The 24642-nt window shown below is 38.5% G+C and overlaps 3 protein-coding genes and 1 long non-coding RNA gene across 4 annotated transcripts; 2 read left to right on the forward strand and 2 right to left on the reverse strand.

Moving 5' to 3' along the window:
* Positions 1-75: 75 nt before the first annotated feature.
* LOC135074461 (eukaryotic translation initiation factor 3 subunit D) lies at positions 76-10148 on the forward strand. The gene is made up of 10 exons (XM_063968751.1): positions 76-379; positions 576-766; positions 1187-1340; positions 1433-1542; positions 1626-1764; positions 2135-2295; positions 2813-2944; positions 3461-3667; positions 4943-5138; positions 9609-10148. The coding sequence occupies exons 1-10, from the start codon at positions 187-189 to the stop codon at positions 9767-9769; spliced, it is 1644 nt and encodes a 547-aa protein (XP_063824821.1). The 5' UTR covers positions 76-186; the 3' UTR covers positions 9770-10148.
* A 29-nt stretch (positions 10149-10177) lies between these two features.
* On the reverse strand, positions 10178-16556 carry LOC135074462 (facilitated trehalose transporter Tret1-like). The gene is made up of 8 exons (XM_063968752.1): positions 16345-16556; positions 16176-16273; positions 15724-15858; positions 15312-15395; positions 14653-14931; positions 12870-12990; positions 11682-11813; positions 10178-11005 (listed from the first exon to the last, which is right to left on the reverse strand). Exons 1-8 carry the CDS (start codon positions 16391-16393, stop codon positions 10467-10469), a joined length of 1437 nt encoding a protein of 478 aa, XP_063824822.1. The 5' UTR covers positions 16394-16556; the 3' UTR covers positions 10178-10466.
* Positions 16557-17396: 840 nt separating this feature from the next.
* Positions 17397-18290, reverse strand: LOC135074942 (uncharacterized). Its single transcript, XR_010257924.1, has 2 exons — positions 17952-18290; positions 17397-17857 (listed from the first exon to the last, which is right to left on the reverse strand). It is a non-coding gene; the product is annotated as an uncharacterized LOC135074942 (long non-coding RNA).
* A 1400-nt stretch (positions 18291-19690) lies between these two features.
* On the forward strand, positions 19691-24127 carry LOC135074463 (E3 ubiquitin-protein ligase SIAH1-like). The gene is made up of 5 exons (XM_063968753.1): positions 19691-19975; positions 20132-20157; positions 20885-21080; positions 22193-22334; positions 22449-24127. Exons 2-5 carry the CDS (start codon positions 20132-20134, stop codon positions 23075-23077), a joined length of 993 nt encoding a protein of 330 aa, XP_063824823.1. The 5' UTR covers positions 19691-19975; the 3' UTR covers positions 23078-24127.
* The last annotated feature ends 515 nt before the right edge of the window (positions 24128-24642 follow it).

Below are 24642 nucleotides of genomic sequence, written 5' to 3' on the forward strand. Positions count from 1 at the left end.
GTCTATAAAGCCGTTGCATTATTATACCATAGACTCATCAATACTTGTCGTCTGTGGTGTGGCAGCTGTCAAAGTTAAAAAACTCTTTAGTCTATTCCTTGCTTTTGGGAAAGTGTCGTGTGGCATCAATGTTGATTTTTAGTGTAAAATAATTAAAAAATAGCATCAACTATCAATAAAACCGTGATGTCAGAACATGTGTTACCGGCCGAAGAGCCGATAAGATTCGTAGCGCCAGTAATACAAGATAATCCAACAGGATGGGGGCCTTGCGAAATGCCGGAGCAATTTCGGGACATGCCTTACCAACCCTTTAGCAAAGGCGATCGTTTAGGGAAAATCAGTGATTGGACCGTTGTACAGGACAAAAAATACCAGAGTAAGTGCAACAACTATCCACTTGTATTTAATTATGTCAGAAGAAAGTTGAAAACATGGGGTTTTGAGGTTATAGTGACGTTTCGTTTACCCTTCCAACTTGCAAGGAAACTTGTTTCATTACTACAGCCAGCTGTAACTTTAGTATACCATCTTATCATAATCAAGGTTTTAGCAAGTTTTTTTTGTATAATCAGACAAATACGCGTCCCAATTCGGCGCTGGTTCGTCGTACGCGTACTTCCACGATGAAGACGAGAGCACCTTCCACTTGGTGGACACGACGCGCGTGCAGAAGCCGCCGTACCAGCGCGGTCGCGCCCGTGGACAGCGCGGCCGTGGCGCTCGCGGCGCTAGGACTCCTGGCGGCATGACTACGCTGAACAAGGTACCCATTTTTGTTGTAAACTCGCCCCCATTACAACTGCACAAGAACCCACAGTGGTTACCCTGACGTGCCGTCGTCTGTAAACAAACTCCAATATTCTAGGCATTTTTTTTGGTCTCCTCTCCGGGAGCATATCTTTTCTAAATTGACAGACACCCTACACATTGCCTAAAGAGTTTGGGAAGCAAAACAAACAATTTCTTTTAACAATGTTTGTGTAGTGTTGTGTCTAAACAAACTTAAGTTCTATTACACTAGAGATCATAAACACTTATAAACTATACACACAGATATTGTTTGTGTATTCAAAATTGTGATTGTGTAATAAATGCAGTATTTTGTTTATAATAGTATCACAGAAGTTTGCAATGAATTGAAGGTTGTAATGAATGTGATTTTTAATGATAAAACTTTTTATAGCAACGTGACCGCAAGCTAGGAAAGAGATGGGGCCAGCGTGGTGCTCCCATGAAGATCCGAGATGCTTCTGTGACTGTACGTCCCACTTGGGTTACCATTGAAGACATGGACTTCCCACGTCTTGCGAAGTTGTCTTTGCCTGGCATCAAGGAAGGTAATTTGAAAATTTCAATATTACTAAAAAATTTAAAAATTACTTTTAAAATATCTCTGCAAGATCTTAAAATATTTATTGATGCATTTCAGGGGAAGACATTGTATGCTGCGGCACATTGGAATACTATGATAAGGCTTATGACCGTGTTAATGTCAAGCATGAGAAACCACTGCAACGCATTGATCGTATCTTCCATACGGTATGTTATCACAACATTATTACTAAAGTATTGTAGGGATCCCATATTTTTTTATTAACTTACTATTATTTTAATTTTACTAGGTGACAACTACTGACGACCCAGTCATTCGTAGACTGAGTAAGACTACTGGCACCGTGTATGCCACGGATGCCATTCTGGCCACTATTATGTGCTGCACTCGCTCCAACTACTCATGGGATATTGTCATTGAGAAGATTGGTAAGCAGAAAAACTTCATTTTTATGAAAACTTGTCCAACTATGCTTAATTTTTTTTATTCATTAGTTAACCTAATACTTTTTAACATTTCTAAAGCTACATTTTAACCCCTTTTAAATGTAATACCTTTTCCTGCTTAATGGAAGAAGTGGTCTGAAAAAAGTGTGCATTTAACCAGAAGACTAACTTTTTCAACTGGTTCTTTTCTTTCTTTTTTCACATTTGCTATACAGCCAAATCCTCAGTTTTAAATAAGTCACAGTGTAGCCTTTAACATCGTGACATTTATAAGTCGCAATCAAATACTCAGTTTTAATCAAGTCAAAGTGCGCCACTAGTTGCATAATAACACCTTCAATACTTTTTTCAGGTGATAAGCTCTTCCTGGACAAGCGTGACAACACTGAGTTCGACTTGCTGACCGTGAACGAGACGTCTGTGGAGCCTCCAGCAGATGATGGCAACTCGATCAACTCTCCGCGCAACCTGGCGCTGGAAGCCACGTTCATCAACCATAACTTCAGCCAGCAGGTCAGTTCTTTTAGCCAAGAAGTAGTCTAATTAGTGGCACGATAATATCATGTAATCTGCACTGCGTTTGTCTGATTGAGAATTACCTAAACCACTTTAGTAAATCAATATAATTATCTGAAGACGCTGTGTCCTCAAAAACGAAGATGTTACTGAGTGGGTGACCTTTTTTGGCAACTTAGTTATAATTTTTTTTGTGTATGTCTTTGTTGCCAAAATAAAGTTATTTACTTTCATTCTTTCAAAAATAAAATTATTAAGCTTGTTTTTTTTTATTTTAATCCCCATGGGCACAAACAACAAGTTATTATGAAACACTATCACCCTTGAGTAAGTGATGGACATTAGTTTTTTCAGTATAAAGCTAAGTTATGAAAGAGGTTAATAGTTTTTATTTTAGTGACATGTTTATTTTTATAGTAAGCCCACAATTTGAGTGTGAAAGTTTTCTACTCAATTTGAGTGAAAATTATCCTACTTATGCCTAATTATTTCAAATATTTATTTGTTCTGTCAGGTGCTGAAATCTGGCACCGCAGAGCCTAAGTACAAGTTCCCGGAGTCCAACCCATTCGTGTCGGAGGAGGAGGAGGGCGAGGTCGCCTCGGTGGGCTACCGCTACCGCAAGTGGAACCTCAATAATGGCGTGGTATGTATTACTTTGCTATGTTACTTACTATCATCATCTTTTTAGCCACATAAGGTCCACTGCTGAACATAGGCCTCCCCCAATGATTTCGAGATTGACCGGTTCTTAACGGCCTACATGCTGAGCCTTCCTGCTACCTTCATGATATCGTCTGTCCACTTTGTATGTGGACGTCTCACGATGCGCTTTCCGCTATAATTACTACACCAATGTTATAAACATGAATCTTTTGATGAAAAATAATATGAATTCTGGATGTGTTAATATCATGGTGAGGTTACTTCCCACTATTGACTGTTATTAGAAATTTGACAATATGGGAAGCCGCGACAATCTTTTACTTTTTTAAAACGTAATATACACTGCAATTGCTCATAAAACGCACGCACTTATTCTTCCAAAAGTGATGCGCGAAGGCTTTCCAAATGAGTCACAAACTGTCAGTTCCCCATAGCATTACTACGTCTTTTCTATACTTGTTTTTATGTATAATAATTTATGTTTTCCATCAACCAGGTGCTAGTAGCGCGTTGCGAGCACGATGCCGTGATGCAAGGGCCTCAAGGCGAGACCCAGTTCCTGTCGATCAAGGCGCTGAACGAATGGGACTCAAAACTAGCCGTCGGCGTGGAGTGGCGCCAGAAACTCGACACGCAGCGCGGTGCAGTGCTGGCCAACGAGCTGAGGAACAACTCGTGCAAGCTGGCCAAGTGGACTGTGCAGGTAAATGTGGTGATATTGAGCTCTAGTACGTAGGCATTAGAGCTACGACAACTGTAAGAGTGGCCCCAGAAACTCGACACGCAGCGCGGTGCAGTGCTGGCCAACGAGCTGAGGAATAACTCGTGCAAGCTGGCCAAGTGGACTGTGCAGGTTAGTGTTATTTTGAGCTCTAGTATCTAAGCATTAGAGCTGGCGATAGGCGTGGAGTGGCGCCAGAAACTCGACACGCAGCGCGGTGCAGTGCTGGCCAACGAGCTTAGGAACAACTCGTGCAAGCTGGCCAAGTGGACTGTGCAGGTAAATGTGGTGATATTGAGCTCTAGTACGTAGGCATTAGAGCTACGACAACTGTAAGAGTGCCGCCAGAAACTCGACACGCTGCACGGTGCAGTGCTGGCCAACGAGCTTAGGAACAACTCGTGCAAGCTGGCCAAGTGGACTGTGCAGGTTAGTGTTATTTTCAGCTCTAGTATCTAAGCGTTAGAGCTGGCGATAGGTGTAGAGTGGCGCCAGAAACTCGACACGCAGCGCGGTGCAGTGCTGGCGAACGAGCTTAGGAACAACTCGTGCAAGCTGGCCAAGTGGACTGTGCAGGTTAGTGTTATTTTGAGCTCTAGTATATAAGCATTAGAGCTGGCGATAGGTGTAGAGTGGCGCCAGAAACTCAACACGCTGCACGGTGCAGTGCTGGCCAACGAGCTGAGGAATAACTCGTGCAAACTGGCCAAGTGGACTGTGCTGGTAAATGTGGTGATATTGTGCTCTCGTTTTAGCCAAGTGACGTCCACTGCTGGACAAAGGCCTCCCCCAAGGTTTTCCATAATAAACGGTTTTGCGCTGCCCGCATCCAGGTTCTTCCCGTGACCTTTACCAGATCGTCGGACCACCTAGTAGGAGGCCTGCCCACACTAATCTTCCAGCCCGTGGTCACCACTCGATAAATTTTCTGCCCCAACGGCCATCATCATTGTGACCTTGAACCTTCTTATCTCGTTATTGAGCTCTAGTACAGAAACAGCATAATCATTCATCAACTTTAATCGCATCCCAATGAGGGCTATCGTTTTTATACTTAACAGTTGGCACCCCTGGCGATTGACAGGACCTTACTCTACAGTGGCGCCATCTTGATGAGTGCAAATACGATAGTCCTCCTACCACTTTAGCGCTCACACACAAGTTGGCGCCACTGTCTTCGCTACTAGCAAGTGACAGGACCTTACTCTACAGTGGCGCTAACTGGTGAGCGCTAAAACGATAGCCCTCATTCCCCAGGCCCTGCTAGCCGGCTCCGACCAAATCAAGTTCGGCTACGTGTCCCGCGCGCAAGTGCGCGACAACTCGCGCCACGTGATCCTGGGCACGCAGCAGTTCAAGCCGCACGAGTTCGCGGCGCAGATCAACCTGTCCATGGACAACGCCTGGGGCATCCTGCGCTGCATCATCGACATATGCATGAAGCAGAAGGACGGTGAGTGTATTATACTCATCTAAATACCCTATTTGGTACAGTAGAGCACTAATACAATGTATTAGCGAGAAATCGAAATACCACCGTCGCTACAAAAAGTTTGGCAACCCACGGGACTATGACACTTTCACACTTCTTCGTTCGAGATCCAAAAGACTGATAACCGAATGTCATGACGTATATCTGTCCTCAGTTGAGGATTGCTTAGAGGATGACCCAAAGGTATTCTGGAGGTATGTGAATGGGAAGAAGGGTAGAGCTACAATTCCCAACACAATGTTTTATAATGGCAGGAAATGTTCCGATGGTCAAGGCATTTGCGAACTTTTTTCAGAATTCTTTGGCTCGGTATACGACGGTCCATGTTCGACTGTTTCGCCTGAATCTTTGGACCTTCCCGCAGTTTCTAATTCCACACTTCATCATTTCAATTTCACACAACAGGAGATTGCCTTGAAAATAAAAGCCTTAGATATAAGTAAAGGTCCAGGACCTGACGATATCCCTCCTAAATTTATAAAGAACTGCTGTGATGAACTATTATTGCCGTTATGCCTGTTGTTTAATAAATCGATTGAAACTGGAACGTTTCCTTCCCGTTGGAGAGCGGCCAATGTCATTCCCATTTATAAAACGGGCGATAAGACATCTTGTTTAAATTATCGGCCAATAAGCATCCTTCCATGTTTCGCGAAGCTCTTTGAGTCATTGGTTTATGAGCCGCTCTACGATCATCTTAGTGGGCACATATCTAGTAGACAACACGGTTTTGTTAGAAGGAGGTCTACCCTGAGCAACCTCTTGGAGTTTAAAAACTATCTCTGCCATGTGTTTGCTTCAGGGGGTCAAGTCGATGCTCTGTATCTCGATTTTAGCAAGGCCTTCGATAAGGTGGACCACTCACTCCTGTGTTATAAACTCTCGTACTACGGTATACATGGGAGTTTGTTGAGATGGGTGGTATCCTACTTAAGTAACAGAACTCAATTGGTGACTGTGAAGGGCTTTTCATCCTCTCCCATATTTGTATCATCTGGAGTCCCACAAGGATCGCATTTAGGACCGCTTCTATTTGTGATCTTTATAAACGACTTGATTAATCGACTGTCATGTCCCTCTCTTCTTTATGCTGATGATCTGAAAATATCTCAGATCATAGAAAGGAATAGATATGAAGTCGCGCGTAACTACAACGAGAACCAGTGTCCCCACATTTCCCCCACCACAGCTCCCACACACACATTCAACTGTGTAAAAACAAAGCGACTGAGAGTCTACGACAACATGTGCAAAAGGCTTAAAAGTGCTGTGATTGGTTTTAAGGCACGTCACGCACACTTTGAAAAAAGCAATTAGAGAGAAGAAAGATCAAATGGAGTCGATAAGATATCGATACTTTAAATCCTTCGAGGCAAGACTCGAAATTGGTTTAAAAAATACTTATGTATGAAAACCTTTTAATTAATACAATATTATTGTGTTCTTTAATAATTTTTGCATAAAGGAGTCAGTTCCATTTTGTATGGACGAAAAACTCAGAATCAATTAGGACTAAATGTAGTTTCCTTATAATTCACATTTTACCCCAACCAAAGCTCAATGTCGACAGGATCACTATACTTAGTTATTATTAACTACTATTGCGCATTAACTTTTTAATTATGGCGAACTTCGTACCGCCTATGTTTATTAAAAATAATGCCTATATTAGGCTTTCAACTAGCTCATATAGCAATTACATAGTTGACATTTACTAATCACTTCTACTATTATTATTGTTTTTGTAAAAACTTAAATCACAAGCAACTCATGATTTTTTCATTCAAAATTAGAAAATAGAAAATAATAATTTACTTCTATTTATCGATAATAGGAAACCGCATTAGAACACGAGCCCTGCACTATGTTACGACCGGCACATGCGGCCGTACTGTGTATTTTCACGCGACAGTGGATATCGGAAGAAATAAAATACATTGCGCAGTAGTTAAGCATGACATAAAGTGATTGCTAACTAAATCGTCAATGTACAACGTATTTGAATTTTTACACCACTAATTGCGATATCGCAGTAACTGTTACGGCACTGAATTCGTTCGTAAAAATGTTTAGTTTTTTTTATTAATAAGCTAAAAACCAATGGATTTGCAATACTTACATGTGGTAAATGACTCCATTGTTCCTGTAGTTCTTCGTTTCACTTGTGTTATTGCACGTAACAACGCATTATCCAAAAATATTGGAGAACATTACCTCAGTACGACTGAATCGCGACTAACCTGGCTTCGCGGCCGATGTTCGTTTCTGGGCATATCGCGGAGACACGCGCCACGCCCCCGTTTCACATCTATTCCCTTCTATGATCTGAGGAAAATATATACTGATGTCACGGATACAGCGAATTGTGAAGTACTTCAAAGAGATCTCAATACTGTGTCTGATTGGTGTGCTTTAAATAAAATGAGCCTCAATGTGAACAAAAGCAGTGTTATCTCCTTCACAAAAAAGAAAAATAGAACTATTTACCAGTACTGTATCCGGGACAAAGTACTGGGTAGAAGTGAGGTCATAAGGGACTTAGGTGTATATTTCGACGAGGAATTAACATTTCACCATCATTATGAACAAATTATTAAAGTGAGTAATAAACTGTTAGGATTCATTATAAGAACCACCAAATCTTTCAGGAGGCCCCGTAGTATGTTGTGCTTATTTTTTAGCTTGGTTAGAAGTGTCTTAGAGTATTGCTGTCCGATATGGTCCCCTTACTACAATGTCCACATTAATACCATTGAAAGGGTACAGAAGAGATGCCTGAGGTATATAACATATAGGTACGGCATGGGCCGATCGCTTAAGCAGTACAGCGATAGACTTTCTAAGTTTAATATGGTCTCTTTGCAAACTCGTCGAAGCAGATATGACTTACTCTGTCTTCACAAAATAGTGCACTCATCTATTGATGCTCCAGACTTGCTGTCTTCACTAAATTTCAACATCAGGTTTAGATCCCGTAACCCAAACATATTTTCCCTACAGATATATAAAAACAACACCTCCTTTTTCAATCCCATGGTGAGAATGTGTCGCTCATACAACGAGGTAGTTCGCAGTGGTGGAGATATTGACATATTTAATAGCAGTTTTCCCCGGTACAAGAGATTGGTAACAGAAATCTTTAAAAATAAATAATCGTCCTCGACCCTATCCAATGTTCACCCTATTTTTATGCATATTTATTTACATTTGTCTTAATATAAGTAGCTTTATTTAATACTAAGCATGTTGTGTACGCTGATTTTGGATCTCTGTTTAGTTATTTAATAATTTGTTAATTTCATGGCTATGTAATTGACAGTGATCTGTTTGTGTACCTATTTTAAATAAATAAATAAATAAATATACTAATTTAGAATAACCCTTAAGGTTCTGTCAAACCAACGCGATCACAGATCAGCCGGCGTGCAGCGATTGCAATCAATGCATTTTAGTCTGGTCGCCATCGCTGCACGCCGGCTGATCGCGTGTGATCGCGTTGGTTTGGCCGAACCTTAAAGGATTTGCCACACTGAATGCGTTCTGCGGCCGGCGATCAGGTCAAAATAACGCTGACAAATGTTTAAAGAATAGAAACGAAAGCAAAAGTTTGAAAATATGCAACCGCAATTTTTGAGATACAGGGAGCAGCGTGCAAGGATAGCGTCTGCATGCGCTACTTGCTGTAGATTTCTGTTGTAATTTTGATGGTAATGCCTTCACAATTTTTAACTTGACTTTAATATGTACAGTCGCGGAATGAAAAGGTTCGTCACCTTAGTGTCGGTTTTCGCTTGCACTAGGTACTGTAAGAGTCAAACCTGCCAACATAACAGTGCAAGAAACAGTGCTGCTAACATTTAAATAAATATGACGTTTGCTAACGAATAAGGTTTTGCTTGTTTATTTTTCTATCCCATCATCAGTGCAATGCAATAATGACATTGACCAATTGACAATAGTTATTTTTATTTAATAGAAATAATAATGGCAGGTGGAACCAACAAGAAGGTTTTAGTTTATCAATCATAATAATCTTCTTGACAAGATAAATCGTCAAACAACTTTGATCTGAATAATTTTGAACTTTACTGACGAACAGTTAAAGATTATTTTCTCTAACTCGAGATTATTCTGTAACATAGTTTCAAAAGGTAATATGTGCTCGCGATTCGTTGAAGGAATCAATTTGAAAACTGACGAACCTTTTCATTCCGCGACTGTACCTCAGCCTGTGGGTTTCATACTAGATGACACTTCATGGGAGTTTGAACACTGTCGATAGCAGTTAATATAATTAAAATTTGTACTTAGCCTTATATGACGGAATTACTCAATATTTATGTTAATGTCCCAAGAAAATAACGTTTTGAAATAGTTTTTTGAAACCCAAACGTAAACCAGTTTGTTGAACTCCCTTCAAATTCATTTCAGGTAAATACCTGATCATGAAGGACCCCAACAAGCCGTTAATCCGTCTGTACGACATCCCGGACAACACGTTCGAGTCGGACGCGTCCGAGGAGAGCGGGGACGAGCCCGCGGACACGCCCTTCGCGCCCCTCTACGCCTACGGGAACGCCAAGAGGATTTAGACCCTACGCCCCGGTAACACGTACCAATATTATATCACGCAGTTACTACTGACTTCGGAAGCGAACGGAAACATCTAGAATTTGAGCTTACGCCACGGGAATACGTCTCAGTATCGAGTAACACGATTTCTTCTGTTTTTTTTACGACTGCAACGTCTAAAGGATTTAAACCTTAAACTCTGGTAACACGTGACAATATTTTATAACACCGATACAGCGCCGGGTGTAATATTTTCGTTATATTTCTATGTATTTTGTATAGCGAGAATTTTAATACAGGTCGGTATTTGGTAAAGTGTAGGCCTTTAAGTTTTCCATAGTTGAAGATAATCAATGTATTGTATATTCATATTCAGCAGAATACAATTTTACTGTCACATTCCGTGTTTTATTGAAAAGAAAATGAAATTGGTTTATGATATAATTTTATTACATAACAGTATAACAAACGATTATGTAAATAACATATCCGAACTATAACATATGTATATTTTTGGTAAAAAATACTAACTCACAGCCTCTAATATCACATTTAAAAGATATTATTCTCTTCTTCATACAGAGAGTACTTGGGACGTACCGTTTCATATTCGAGAGGACTGGTAAAAAATATTTGGCAGTAAAACATTCATAAATCGATCATTCTTCTTTGAACAGTTTGACTTTATTTGTATACTTAATAAGTTTCGACAGCTAACTAACCTTTAAGTTTTTCAGCAGTCTCATGACCATTTCTAAAACTTTGCAAAGGCACACCCTCTGAAGCGTCCACAACATTATCTTGCACTTCTTCCAATGTTTTGTTCCCCGTCTCGGGCACACAGAAGTATATGAAGACCACTCCTAAGTAGCCTATGCAGGCGAACGACCAAAACACAGTGTAATTGCCGAAAATCTCTTTGCAGCTTTGATAAAATTTCTGTACGAGGAAACTGAGAATGCAAGCAAACTGTGTGGCAGCGCTCGAGGCCACGGCCTTGACATTTACCGGGAATAGCTCAGCCTGGAAAATATAAGGCAAGTTGCCCGCTCCTATCGCGTATAGAATGTTGAAGCCTATGAGGCCTGCTAGGGGCAATATCGAGATAGAGTTGAGTGTTTCCTGGCTGACTTGCAGCTTCTCCTGTAGGTAGAAATAAACGCCGACGGTTGTCATCGCAATGGACACTCCCAGACACGACGTCAGCAGTAGAAACCGGCGGCGACACCAGCGAGTTAGAAACGTTGCGCCGATACCTGCAAATGTGCAAACGTATTATTATTTTTGTCGGTTTATGGTCGACGCGATAAAGGACATGATTCAGATATTCGCATGTCTTGCTTTCTTGGTATTAAAATGCGAGTTACAAGGTCAGCTTGGCAGCTGGTTTATAAATGTCGTATCGCTAAGATAACATGCACCGTTAAAATATGAAGACAACTACTGAACAAATTCTAAGAATTCTTGCACGATTAAAAAACCAAGATGCGCCAGTCTTTCAATTTATTCAAGTTACTGTTAAAATAGAATAGAAGCGTAAAACGATATACTAAGTACTTTGTTAGGCTGTGGTCTATTTTAAACGCCGTACGCCCCGTATCTACAGTATCACAGTTTTGGTCTCTTCTTTCAGACGTTGACGTCGATCGATAGGAACATTTGATGCTGACAGTCGTACGCCACGTACAGCGTTTAATAGGAGACCGTAGCCTTAGTCCAAAATGTCCGAATATTTCATCCTAACATGTAACGCAACTTTAAACAAATTATTGGTCGAGGGAAGCGCGGGGTGCGGGAAGTTTGATCCGAGCAATCCGAGCGTCATTATTGTAGTGTGCGTGGATCTCATGGATAATTTAGCGTGTACCGATAACACTCAAACATTAGCGGAAAAAAGGTGGGGCGCGTCTTCGTGGATGAAACGATCTATACCTGCAAAAAGCTGGACGACTCCATAGACAATACTCGCTCGGGGACCTGACACGGAGCTGCTCTGTCTGAATATCACCTCCAAGTACGACTGGATCAATAGAATACCAGTCATGTACTGTACCGTCTTCAAACCTGTAAATTATAATGTTTGTATATCTTGTCAATATTCCTAGTAGACAGTAATTATTTTATTTTATAGTACATAAAATATAAAATAGATAATATTTATCAGACACGATTAAACATTTATTAAACCTAGGCACACATATTGGCTGAATTTACTTGAATTATTTTATTTTATTTTGTCTTTAAACATTGCTAAATTGAAACATGGACGATTTATAGTTTATTTTTACTGTTTTAATCTTTTTTACTCATTTAGATATAATGATAATAAATTAGCAGCAATGTTTAATAAACTTTATCTTAACTGTAGTAGATAATTGTGCAGTTACGTTTCAGAAATAATCTAAGTAATAAAGTTTTTTTATTAATTTTGTAACAAATCGACCTGTTTACGTTACCCATACAGGATTTTTTTTAATTATCTTAGTATTTCCACGTGTTTAAATTATTCATTATTACCTCCACTAACAAAAATCATAGTGACCTTGCTTTTATATCGGAGATAACAAGCAAGGTAACAATGTAATGCGTGTAACGTCTATTCACAGGCTAAATATTGTCTGTAGTTTGGTAAATAGTATAAATTGATAAGTTAACTGTACTTAGCACGAAAAACTTTCGTCTTAGAATCGTTTGCGTATTCGAATCGCCTTCCAAAGATTTGAAAACTTAAAATTGTGATATTTGATTTCGTATTGAGATCGAATAGTGAACATGACGTAAAGTGAACTCTGAGAATTACTATGAGAAATGTTAACACGAAACTAATTTTGACAATCGAGATCGGCACGTTATCGTTGATCTCGAAGGCTGGGTATCGAATTTTGTTTCACCGTCAATGTTTTAGTGAGAAGGTTGAATACGCAAACGTTTCGAAGACGAGTTTTTTGGTGCTAGAGTTACTGGTAGTACGGGGTCTACATAATTATACAGGATGGCGGCGTAGACACAACAGGTGATTCTGGTAAAGGCTCAGTTTATACTGAGCCTTTACCTGTTGAATATAACAATCAAGCCTTATGGCTTGATTGTTATATTCAAATACAGAAACTTGTTAATTACCTGCTACTATGTATATTGCCTTCCTATACTTAACGTTGGTGAATAGTTCCTTTGCTGTTGATTTATTTTCCATACTTTCTTTTACATGTGCACGTATAACGCTGAGCTGGTCGTCAATCCACTGGAATGGTGCAAATAAGTATTTAGTTAGATCCTATAATAGTGAGTAGGGGGAGTCCGGGACAGTTTAGCAGGTGGGAGACAATAGCCACTGCTCATAGAATTTTTATGGAACTAAATATTGCGACGTAGCCACACTTCTTAGACTCCTTAGGTGCGTCCCACCTCGCTCACGCATTGCCGTTGCGATTGGTAGTTTGGTTTAGGAGTGACAAGTGATAACACATTTTCGAGCCCAAAAAGTAACTTTTTTCAATTTTCGATATTTGATTTCAGTTGTTTACTATGAATAGATTCCAGCATGTCATTTATATACATAGTAAATGTAATTATCCTAGTTCCATTTACGGTAGACAGTTTTTACTTAAGTGTTATAGTTTTTTATAAAAATGTAATAATGGACAGCTTGACCTGGGGTGGGAGACATTAGCCTGGCATCGGGAGGAGACTTTACCCAGGGTAATCTGGTACTTTTATTGCAGATAATCATCCAAAATGCCTTTCCAATATAAAAAGGAACATCTAGAAATAGGAACCATTTAGATCTGTCAGTAATAAGAAATGCTATGGGTATGTAACATTGATAAAGGAAAATTAGAGGTGTTGCCCCAGTAGAAACTAGTTTATCCAGATCAACCAGTTTTAATAGAAAAAACGTTGCTGATTTTTTTCAAAACCTCAAAGAATTAAATTGTTACACATTTTCATTCAAGAAGATTAAATTTCTTTATAGTATTATAATTTTTAGTGATTATTTTGCTTATTTTTAAACCCGGGTAAAGGCTCCCTACTTGGGGGGTAAAGTCTCCCACCCAGGCGGGAGATATTAGCCAAATATCACTTTGGTTAAAATTGTTAATTACTCTTAAACTAATAATGATGTATTAAACTTTCTTAGAAGAAAATATAGCTAAATAATGTAGCTTAACATACAATTAATAAAAAATAGCGATTTGTAAGTATAGAAATATTTATGAGCATTTTAGTGGAAGGCGGGTAAACTCTCCCGGACTCCCCCTACATAATAATGTGGATCGACCAAGGATCGCTTCTCGCATAGGTACTATTCGCCGCTCGAGCGAGAAATAGAGATTAACTTTCAGTATGGGACGAAAAAAAATAAGCTGTCAGTAAAAAGTTATGACTGTTTGAAAAATTGTAGTTGTTTACGCGCTAATCTCAGGAACAACTGGTCCGATTTGAAAAATTCTTTTTGTTATGGATAGTCCATTTATCAAGGATAGTTTTAGGATAAATAACATCACCCTACAACCAATAGGGGCGGAGCAGTAAAGACAAATGTTGTAAAAATTGGAAATATTATTCAAACTATTTTCACGCGTACAAAGTCGTAGGCACAGCTAGTATAATATTTAATAAAACTCATCTATAACCCCGCGCCACATGCGACATGACATAACATGCGTAGATTAATCCAAAATGTGCAATGGATAGAATGATATCAAGAACATTTTTCGGATGAAAAGGTAAAAAACAGACTTTTCATTCAGTCATAACTTTTTACTGACAGGATATTTTTAATTGCGGTTTGGATATAATAAATCAGTATTTAGTAAACTATTTTACTACATAGGTCTCGTTAGTGGTGGACATTTGGACCACACTTCATACATTTTTGGTCATTGTCCTTTGTCCGGTTTACCTTCTCATCATCGCTTCCCTTTAACAATTTAAATTCTTTTCTAGCTTCTTCCACTCTGCCGTCCTTCAAATGGTAGTACGGCGACTCTGGTAGCCACAGGCAGCAGACAGCATACACGACGGGAATCGTGACGATTATGGTATTCAACATTGTATAAGACACGAAGGGTCCGATTCCATATATCAACAGACTACCCAGGTTGTTCATCACTTGGACCAACATCCCTAATGCTCCGCGCACTTCCTTATCGGCGATTTCTGTGATGTATATCATTGCAACCTAAAATAAATTATTGCCAGTAATCAGACGCAGTGTGTGATCAAACTAGGTGAAGCTTATCTATTTGGTATCATTATTTAATTAAGTATGTAGTTCCTTATCATTTCATAAATTGCCTTGTAAAATCAAACACCCGTGTTTTAAAGTAAGTATCAAACTATGTAATACATTTTTAAAACTCAAAGCCACATAGCCGAACGATGAAGGGGTCGGACTGGCCGACTCGTGATCCGGGGAACGCGGGTTCGGTCCCCGCCCCCGCTTGACTATTGTGGTGAGCTCACTCGTAACACAAGCATATTTAGCTTAGTACGAGGGGCTAACGGGAGTAATAATCTTTTTAAAAAATAAATAAAAATAGTATTCAAGATAACACTCACCACTGCCACAGATCCTGTGGTCAAACCGATCATGAATCGCGCCACACACATCAATATTGGTGTTTTGGTGAATAAAATTATACACTGAAAAATAATACATTAATTAGATTTTAACTCAAATAAGATTTAAGTGTAGAGAATACTCTTGTAAAATAATTTAAAATAACCAAGTAAAAAAGCCTTTCAAGATTCGAAAGAGGTGATTATGGTGCTAAAATACAACAATTAGATGACTATCGTTTATTTTGATCGAATATTTAAAAACGAAAACTCGTAAGTTCTAATGTTTATTTCCCTTACGAAAAGTGGTTGCATTTGGGCACCAGAATCATCTTTTCACATACTGTATTGTTTTTTGAGTAGGTACATGCATGCATGCAGGCTGTTTATGCATATTATGTATCTAACGTACCGCACCTAAGAGGCCCGGTAGAGAGGAGAGCAGAAACGTTCTGCGGCGACCGACTCGCTCGCTTAGCACCTGGCCAAGGTAGCAGCCCGGCATGGCTCCCGCTGACAGCAGGGAAACCACCCATGATGTTTGTTCCTGCAAGAAATACAAGAGCTTCCGTATTTTCGGGTCTCTCGTCGCCGCCCATGCCAGACATTCTTTTTAGAGTCCAAAAATATGTAAAACGGTACAACTGGTTTACTAATAAAAGACCCAGCCTCAAGAAAAGCTTCAAACTCTATCGTAAATCACTTCGCTACGTCTACCTACTCTTAATTACGGAAAAAGGAATATAGAGTTAACGAAGAGATCACGAAATTGAATGTCATTAATGTTACATTGTCTACTACAAGCACTCTTCTGCAAGATGTGGTTCTACTAGGCCAGATTAGGTAGGTATTAAAAATACTCACATTCGATATTTCGAAGCCGGCTGCCCCACTTTTGAACTTAGGAATTGCTGGGGACGGCCAAGACAGCGTGGCGCCCGTGAACATGAAACTTAGCGACGCTAAAACAATCAAATATTCCCGCCAATCCAAACTACTGATAACAATACCAAACAAAGGTCTTTGATCTTACCACATAATCCGGCGAAATATTGTATTTTTCGACTGTTCCTTTCCGTCATTTTTATAATTACCAGCTCTAAACTTCAGGTTATATAAATTAATAAAAGATATCCAGAAAAAATATCGTGTAATACGGTAACTTCAAGAACTACTCTCGCTGTAAAATTACAGACGAGTTACCAAGTCAACATCTAGCGAGACAACTAATGACAAGGCTACACTATCTAAAATTTTATTTGTAATCTGGGAAATGACGAACGAAGTGAAGATTACGTAGGTAGACACATACAGGGTGTGTGCATACCTACTTTACACTGAAAGCTCGAGTTTAGTGTAGGTCTAGTTTATTAGTAGCAGTCACCGATAAAACTACTGTCTACTTATTTAATTAAAAGGATTATTCTTCCTTTGGTATGATTGTGGATTATATTCTGGGGCGTGGCTACCGGCCGGCGTTTACCCGTGGTCCCCCCAACATGTCCCCCTGGTGGGTCCACGGGTAATTTTTTTTACCCGTTGTCCCACCGTTCTGAACAGTGTTTGCCAGTGGGTCTACGGATAATTTATTTTAACCATGGTCCCACCGCACTATATTATGAAGATATTATAAAGATATTGGGGACATGTTGGGGGGACCACGGGTAAAAGCCGGCAGTAGCAATGATACGAGGCCCCAGTGCCGGTTTTTTTAAATACCTACGCAACCTAACGACATGAAAGTTCTATAATTTTGAAATGTCATTTTTTTAGTTTATCTTACCTTTACTGATTCCAAAAAAGTCTAGTAGGTAGGTAGATTACAGGGCCCCCAGGGCCGGATTAATAACAGTTGCAAAATCGAATTTTGCCATGACCATTTCAAAAAACATCCCCCTATGTTTTTATTTTGATGACAGGGCCCTTAACAAGTTAATAATGCATGGCTAGATTTGCAACAAATAGTTATTAATTATTTTGATAATATTTTAATAAACAACAAGTGTCAATTCTGAATGTAAGTTGTTATTATTAATATTTGTGGATGATGTAAAAATTTTGGGAAGATCAAAGAAAACACATACATAATTTTAAAAATTCAGTCTTTATTAAGTAATTGAAATATCTTATGAGTACAATATCTTTAACTAGACTTAATCTATAAATGTAACAGAAGTTTTATTTAATATTTTTAATTTTCAGGCGCTCCAAAATTTTGCGGCATTGATTTAATCATTTTTCTCATTTGCATAGCTACTATTGGGTTATCTGTGCAAATATCTCTGTCGCTGTAAGGAGGTAACAGACTAGCATTCCCAAATATAATTTTGTCCCCGCTTTCTGATGCAGGCAACATATTCCATTTCAACCATGCTATAATTTTGTCTTTTTTCTTAGATGTTTCTTCCTTTGAAGACTCAAACGATTTTCTAATGGGTGGACTTCTATCTGGAATTGCTTCTACCTCCATTATATCCAATATTGCATGTCCTGGTATTAAAATAGTCTTGAATTCATTATTCTCTTGAGGCACAGACAAGATCATACTGGAAACAAGATAGTTTTAGTAATATTTTTGGTAGCTACAATTATTTTGATATTTCAAGTTGCAAGCTTAGATTAATGTAAGTAGGAACATACCTATACGATATAGGGTCAATAGAATGCATAAATCCTGTGAATGTTGAATTTTTAATGAGTTGAACCCTAACATATTTATCAACAAGTAAAAGTAATTCTTCTGGCTTTTCTTTTAGCCCATTAAAATTGTAAATTTCTCCGTTACTATTTTCCATTGCTAATAGTGTAACAATACAACACGTGTGGTGTAAAAGCTCGAGAGGAAAATTTCCTAAATATTTATAGGCATAAATCTAACTGGCATAAAATCAATTATTTTATTTTATTGAATACAAAATTGTAAAACACGAAAGGTCGGCAAGTAAATAAAACATTGATGGATTTGACACGTATGACATTGACATCAGGGTGTGGAAACTTCCATACAACGGTCATCGAAGTGAAACTTGCTTCCAAACAGCGACATCGGTGAATAAATTCAAATACTTTTTAACTACCCTAAAACGCTCTAGATGTCGCTGCTCCTGTTTCCTTCATATTTTCATTTTTTTCTTAATAAAAATATATTTGAGAATATTGTTAATTACAATGTGAAAACTTTTTTTAAATGAAATTAATTTGTTTTAATTTAAAACTGAACATTGACATTTTTGTTATAATTTACATAATAGAGTAGTAGAAATTACTATTTAACATATGGCAACTTTGTTTTTCCTCCAAAATGGCCGGTGTTGTTTTTGTTATGTTAAATGCATTCTTGTTTTCTTAGCCATCATTTAAGTTTTCTGTGGCCCTATTAAAGTATTGAAGAGTCGTCGAGTCAAATTCAAGTTCATTCCTTCGTACCTGCTGCTGTTCTGGTTCATCGGAGTTTTGTTCGTTCCTTCGTGAATCGCGAAGAAACTTTCTGTTATGTTCACAAGTGATCTGAGTTTTCTCAATGTGCAAATGCTTTTTAGTGTTGTTGAAAACTTTGCGAAAAGACGCTTTTGGTGCATAATATTATGTGTGTTCATAAATAAAGTAAAATTATTAAATTCAAAAGTTTTTGTTTACTTATTTGCATTTCCATGTGCAATGTAGAATTTTTCCAAATCCATTGTTTTGAAAATAATACAATACGTACACCATAAAGATAAATATTTTCAAAATAATGGATTTGAAAAAATTCTACATTGTACATCATAAAAACAATAATTCTTTGAAGGTTATGAGGGCCTATGTGTGCGTGAACTGTGTGTATGTGTGCGTGGACTTTATGTATGTATGTGTGCGTGTACTATGTATGTATGGGAGCGTTACGTACGTAGGTTAAGTACAGGGAATTTAACACCAGGCTGTCAATCAGTAGGCTCAAAAATTTGACAGAGAGGGTTCTCTATTTCCTATGTATTACTTTTCTCTATGATTGACATCTTCCGTCCTTTTTTTATCTTGGCCGTGGAGTGCTGGCTTGTGGGCACTTTTATCGTTCGCTGAGCTTTTTTACCATTCATGATTATTTATAAAAAAAGGTAAATAAATGTACGAGGCATAGTTTTGTAGTTAATTTATCTTTTTGCTTGGTCCCTCGTGTTTTATTCACCACTGAGCAAGTTTTTAATTGGTCGGCAGAAACACCATAGACTCAGAATCATTATTTTTTTCTATCACGAACGGGGAATACCCTCATCTTAATTTAGAAATTTCATTGCACAATCTAATATTGTATTTAAGCTATGGTGATAAGGCTTTATTTTCTGTACTAATTCATTTCGTACACTAGTACATAAATAGGTGCCAATCCGTCCTTAACCTTTCTTCGCAGTGGGTCTAGACAAAGTGCAAATTATAATCGCAAACCAGTCGCAAAGTGGTCGAAAAGCCCCTTTTTTGTATGGAGTTTTGACGGATTCGATTTTCGATTCGATCAAAAAGTGCGTTTTGTCTAGGGGGGCAGTTCGCACTCGTTCGTCCACATAGAGTAATAACTCTATGTTCGTCCACATTGATATCTCTCCTCAGTCCTCAGTCCCCGGCTCGCCGCAGGCCAAGTGGTGTCAGATAACGCATTGTTTAACTGTTCGTCAACCCAACAATTTACGGTAAGTAGGTACCTACTACGGTTACACATTTAATATGATTTAAGTAATCTTTCTTGTAATACTTAGTTACATAGTTCTATGTGCGAAATCTAAGGATTGATAATAAATTGAATTGATTAAGGTGACTAAGGTGATAAGTTGTTTACTTAATTGCAGATGGCGTATGCACAGGCGAATAAAAAGTGAGTTGCTTATTTCCTTTATATTTCTATCGGGTAACTAGCGGCCGCCCGCGACTTCGTACGCGTGGATCCCGTTTTACCCCCTTTTCCCGAATTTTCTTTGCTATAAACCTCACGGAGACTGAGACCTTTCCAACGAATGCAAAACCGTGGAAATCGGTTCGTGCGTTCTGGAGTTATAGCGTCAGGGAGGAAAACCCGACTTATTTTTATATAGTAGATATCTACTAGAATTTCTATCTATCTTACAATTTTTTCTCGCATAAGCTTATGGTGCCACGCATGTATCTTACACACTAAAAAGTGGTGTTATATTGAAATTTGAAACTAAATCTAATAGGAATTACAATAAAACTGCGAATCATAATAGATAGGACCAACATCAACTACTTTCGTGTACATTTTAAAGAGTTTTAATAAATGGGGTCCTCACACACACCACACTAAAATTTAAGGTGCCAATGCCCGCTTTGGGCACACTTCCCTTCCTACCTTCCTAGTGTTACACTAAAAAAGGATTTTTCAAACCGAAAACTACGCATGATAATGTACCTAAATACATACGTTTAAAATAATGTTGAGGAGTACCTAGTTACCTACTTGTGATGATAATGTTAAATTATTTACTCAACCATAACTGTTGCTGTAGAAGAATCACCACCGCGTAAGTAAGTATATTCCTTATTACATACAAGAAACGTTTTTAACATTGTCAATCACTTCAAAGGACAGCGACGGTCGCAGTGGAGTTGCCAGAATGTCCCGTGTGCCTGGACACCATGTCTGCGCCGATATACCAGTGCCAATCTGGGCACAGCCTGTGCAACACTTGCACCAACAACCTGTGCCCGCCGACCTGCCCCATCTGCCGGCAGCCGATGACCCAGATGAGGAACTGGCAGCTAGAGGAAATTGTTGCTAAGGTATGGGTTTTGCTAATTGTTTTATGCACTGCTTACTCTAATTTCTGTTTGGCGCTAAGATTGACTGGTAGGCAGGTAATAGTAGATCAGCATTAAGTTCGCCTTAAATAAGGTACCTACTATTAGCAATAATGGTGCCTAAAAGCTTTGTGATTCAACCTATTGCGTTTAAAAAATCAAGGTGATTTGCAATGCAGTATTCCATTTTACGGCGACCTCGAACTAGGTGGACCGACGATCTGGTGAAGGTCGCGGGAGGTGCCTGGATGCGAGCGGCGCAGGATCGATCTTCGTGGAAATCCTTGGGGGAGGCCTTTGTCCAGCAGTGGACGTCTTTCGGCGGAAACGAACGAAAGAACGATTCCATTTTATTACAGTACTCTGAGCTGAGAGTAAGGAATACGATTCAGAACCATTCGATATCTAATCGACCAAGATAATTTTGCATCTAGGTAGGTACTGCATATGAGATAATGCGTAGGTACTTACATTTTTAACCCGAGTCGTGTGACTTGTGACAACCGAGGTTAGAGTAGTTAGTAGATAAGGGTTTTTGATTTTGTAAACCTACTTTGTCTACGGACTGGCACTCCTAGTCTGTTCTTCTCGAATTAATTGATGATCGGTTCACGTACCTACCTAGTAGGCAAAATGTTTGACATCAAAAAAATTATACTGATCGTGTCATTTTTCTTGACTAACCACTTTCCCACACCAAAGTAACTAGGTTGTACTTATGTGATAGTTTTAATTCTAAAACAACTTCATAATAATACCTATGTATTCTACACTATTCTACACTAATATTATAAAGAGGAAAACTTTTTTTGTTTGTTTGGTTGTAATGAATAGGCTCAAAAACTACTGGACCGTTTTTAAAAATTCTTTCACCATTCGAAAGCTACATTATCCACGAGTAACATAGGCTAAATTTTATTTTGGAAAAAAATAGGGATCCGTAAAATAATGTAGATAATGTAGTCCACGCGCGCGAAGCCGCGGGCGGAAAGCTAGTATACTATAAAATACATAGGTACTTAACCGGTAAGTAGATGCCGAATAATAACCTTCCTTTTAAAAGATTTTGATCATCACTTTAATATTAATTACAGGCCAAGGTGCCATGTCCTAACAAGTCTGAAGGATGCGTTTACACGTTGATGGCCCAAGACATGGAGGACCATCTAAAGGAATGCATATTTCGAGTCATGGACTGTCCACTTGGTGCAGTTTTTGGGCGGTGCTCATGGAATGGTATGTGTACCTAGTAAACGGCAATACGCACACAGTTAACTTGATTTCGAACTAATAATACGCAGAATATTCACTACATTGCACAACCTTTTAACAATAAATTGTGTTACACAGGTAAACTGAAGGAGATGATGGATCATTTTAAGGAACGCCACGCAACACACTGCAACGTCACCAGCGATGCTGAAATAGAACTGGATAATATAGATGCCAATGAAGACGAGCGTTTTGTCTATTTGTTTGCACAAGGCAAAATGCTCTTTATAATCACAATGAAGATTGATACTCTTCAAAAAATGGCTTACTGGACAGTTCAGCATATTGGAGGAAAAAATACCGCCAGGCAACATATTTATGAAATTCATGTAACGAGCAAAAAAGACAATAGGCGAAAGGTCGTTTTTATTGAACATTGTTTTAATGATGCTATAAAAGCAGATGAGATATTCAGACAAGCCAAATGTGCTGTCTTGCCGCTAGATGCCTTTAGACACTTCATTAACAACAAAAAAGCATCCTTCAGGTTCTTTGTGAAACGAATTCCCCCGGTCAATAAGAATGCAAATAACGACAAAACAGAAAACAAAGATTCTGCTAAGAAGCCGGGTCCGAAAAATCCGGGACCTTCTGCACCAAACCCTAAAGGCCCCGGCCATAAGGGGCCAGGACCTAATAAAGGACCTGGACCTAATAAGGGACCTGGACCTAATAAAGGACCAAAACCCAATAAAACTCAGGCCTAACTTTAAATAGTTGTACTGAGTTCAATATTTTAGAATTAGTTACGTATATTCATGTAACTACTTCACATGATTGAAATATTAATTGAATTACTTATCTAACTGCGGTCTTTATGAACAAGGATCACAATACATCTTGTTTTGACTGGTGTCATTCAAATGTTTAATCTGAGATTAGACCTAAGAAGCGATGGTTCTGACTTGGCGGTGTTTAGGTACATTTACCCTAGTGATGTCCATGTCGTCGTCGGTCAGCTATTAGTAAATAATTCGCACAGTATGAGACTGTTTGAAAGTTTAAGTTAAAATAAGCGGCATAATATTCCTGATTATGTACAATACAATACACAGGTTATTGAATTTCCCTCAAAGTTTATATGCATTTGGAAATTCGTCATTTTTGTTGGTCATTCCGTTATAGATGACTGACAACGGATTTAATGTCGAGGCCAACGTTTTACTCGAGGTACGAATCCGGAAAATCAACCCTATCGTGCTAAAGGCAATGCGCTACGATCGCGCCCTAAGCACGGATCTTGAAATCCTGAAGTGCATGTACAAAAAATGAATGTTATAGCCATTATTATAAACTTAAACCAAACAGATTATACTTTTGCATAATTATGTAAGTACATGGTCTAAACGGTGATTATGTTAGCAGTAGGTACTTTTTCATTTCCGGGGATTCCCGTAAATCTATTCGATTGGCCTAATTTCTTCCGTCAATAGTATTTCATTTTATAGTTTGATTCGTAATATTACTACTTAGAAAATAATTATGATTATAATAATTGTTTCTTTCTTGAATACCGTGTCAAATCAATAAACTTTGCTTACTCTTCTTATTTTGCTTATATAGGTTAGGGGGTAGTAATAAATCGGCTTACGTAAGACTTGAACGGCCTTGTGTAGTTGTTTAATTTTTTTATATTTTTAACTTACTCTTTCATTATGTAGTTCATAAAGTTCTTATAGCTTAGCTAAGATACCTTTAAAAACATATTGTAATTTTAAATAGTATGTACCTACTTAAAAAAATGATTATTACAAAAATGGTTTTTTATTTATTAATGATCCTATTTATATTTAACTAGCTTTCCGCCCGCGGCTTCGCCCGCGTGGAATTTTGTCTGTCACAGAAAAACTTTATCGCGCGCGTCCCTGTTTCAAAAACCGGGATAAAAACTATCCTATGTTCTTTCCCGGGACTCAAACTATCTCTATGCCAAATTTCATCAAAATCGGTTGCGAGGTTTAAGCGGGAAAGCGTAACAGACAGACAGAGTTACTTTCGCATTTATAATATTAGTTGGGATTGGGATTTAAGGTTATAAATTGACTTCCAGTAAGGTATTTAGTGTAATAGTTTACGCCTTTAATATTCTTGTTCCAACGGCATCGAGAAAACAAAGTTAAAACCGTGCCGTGGTTAAAATCTATCGACATCAAAACTTCCAAAAGTTCACAGTACCGGAACCGGAAACGAACATTTTTTTTATTGCCGATCCAATGCCATTATCTAGTACAAAATAAAGTATTTTTTCTATAAATTGATTTCTTTTACGACT

Source organism: Ostrinia nubilalis, chromosome 9, assembly GCF_963855985.1.
Source record: "Ostrinia nubilalis chromosome 9, ilOstNubi1.1, whole genome shotgun sequence".
NCBI lineage: Eukaryota > Metazoa > Arthropoda > Insecta > Lepidoptera > Crambidae > Ostrinia > Ostrinia nubilalis.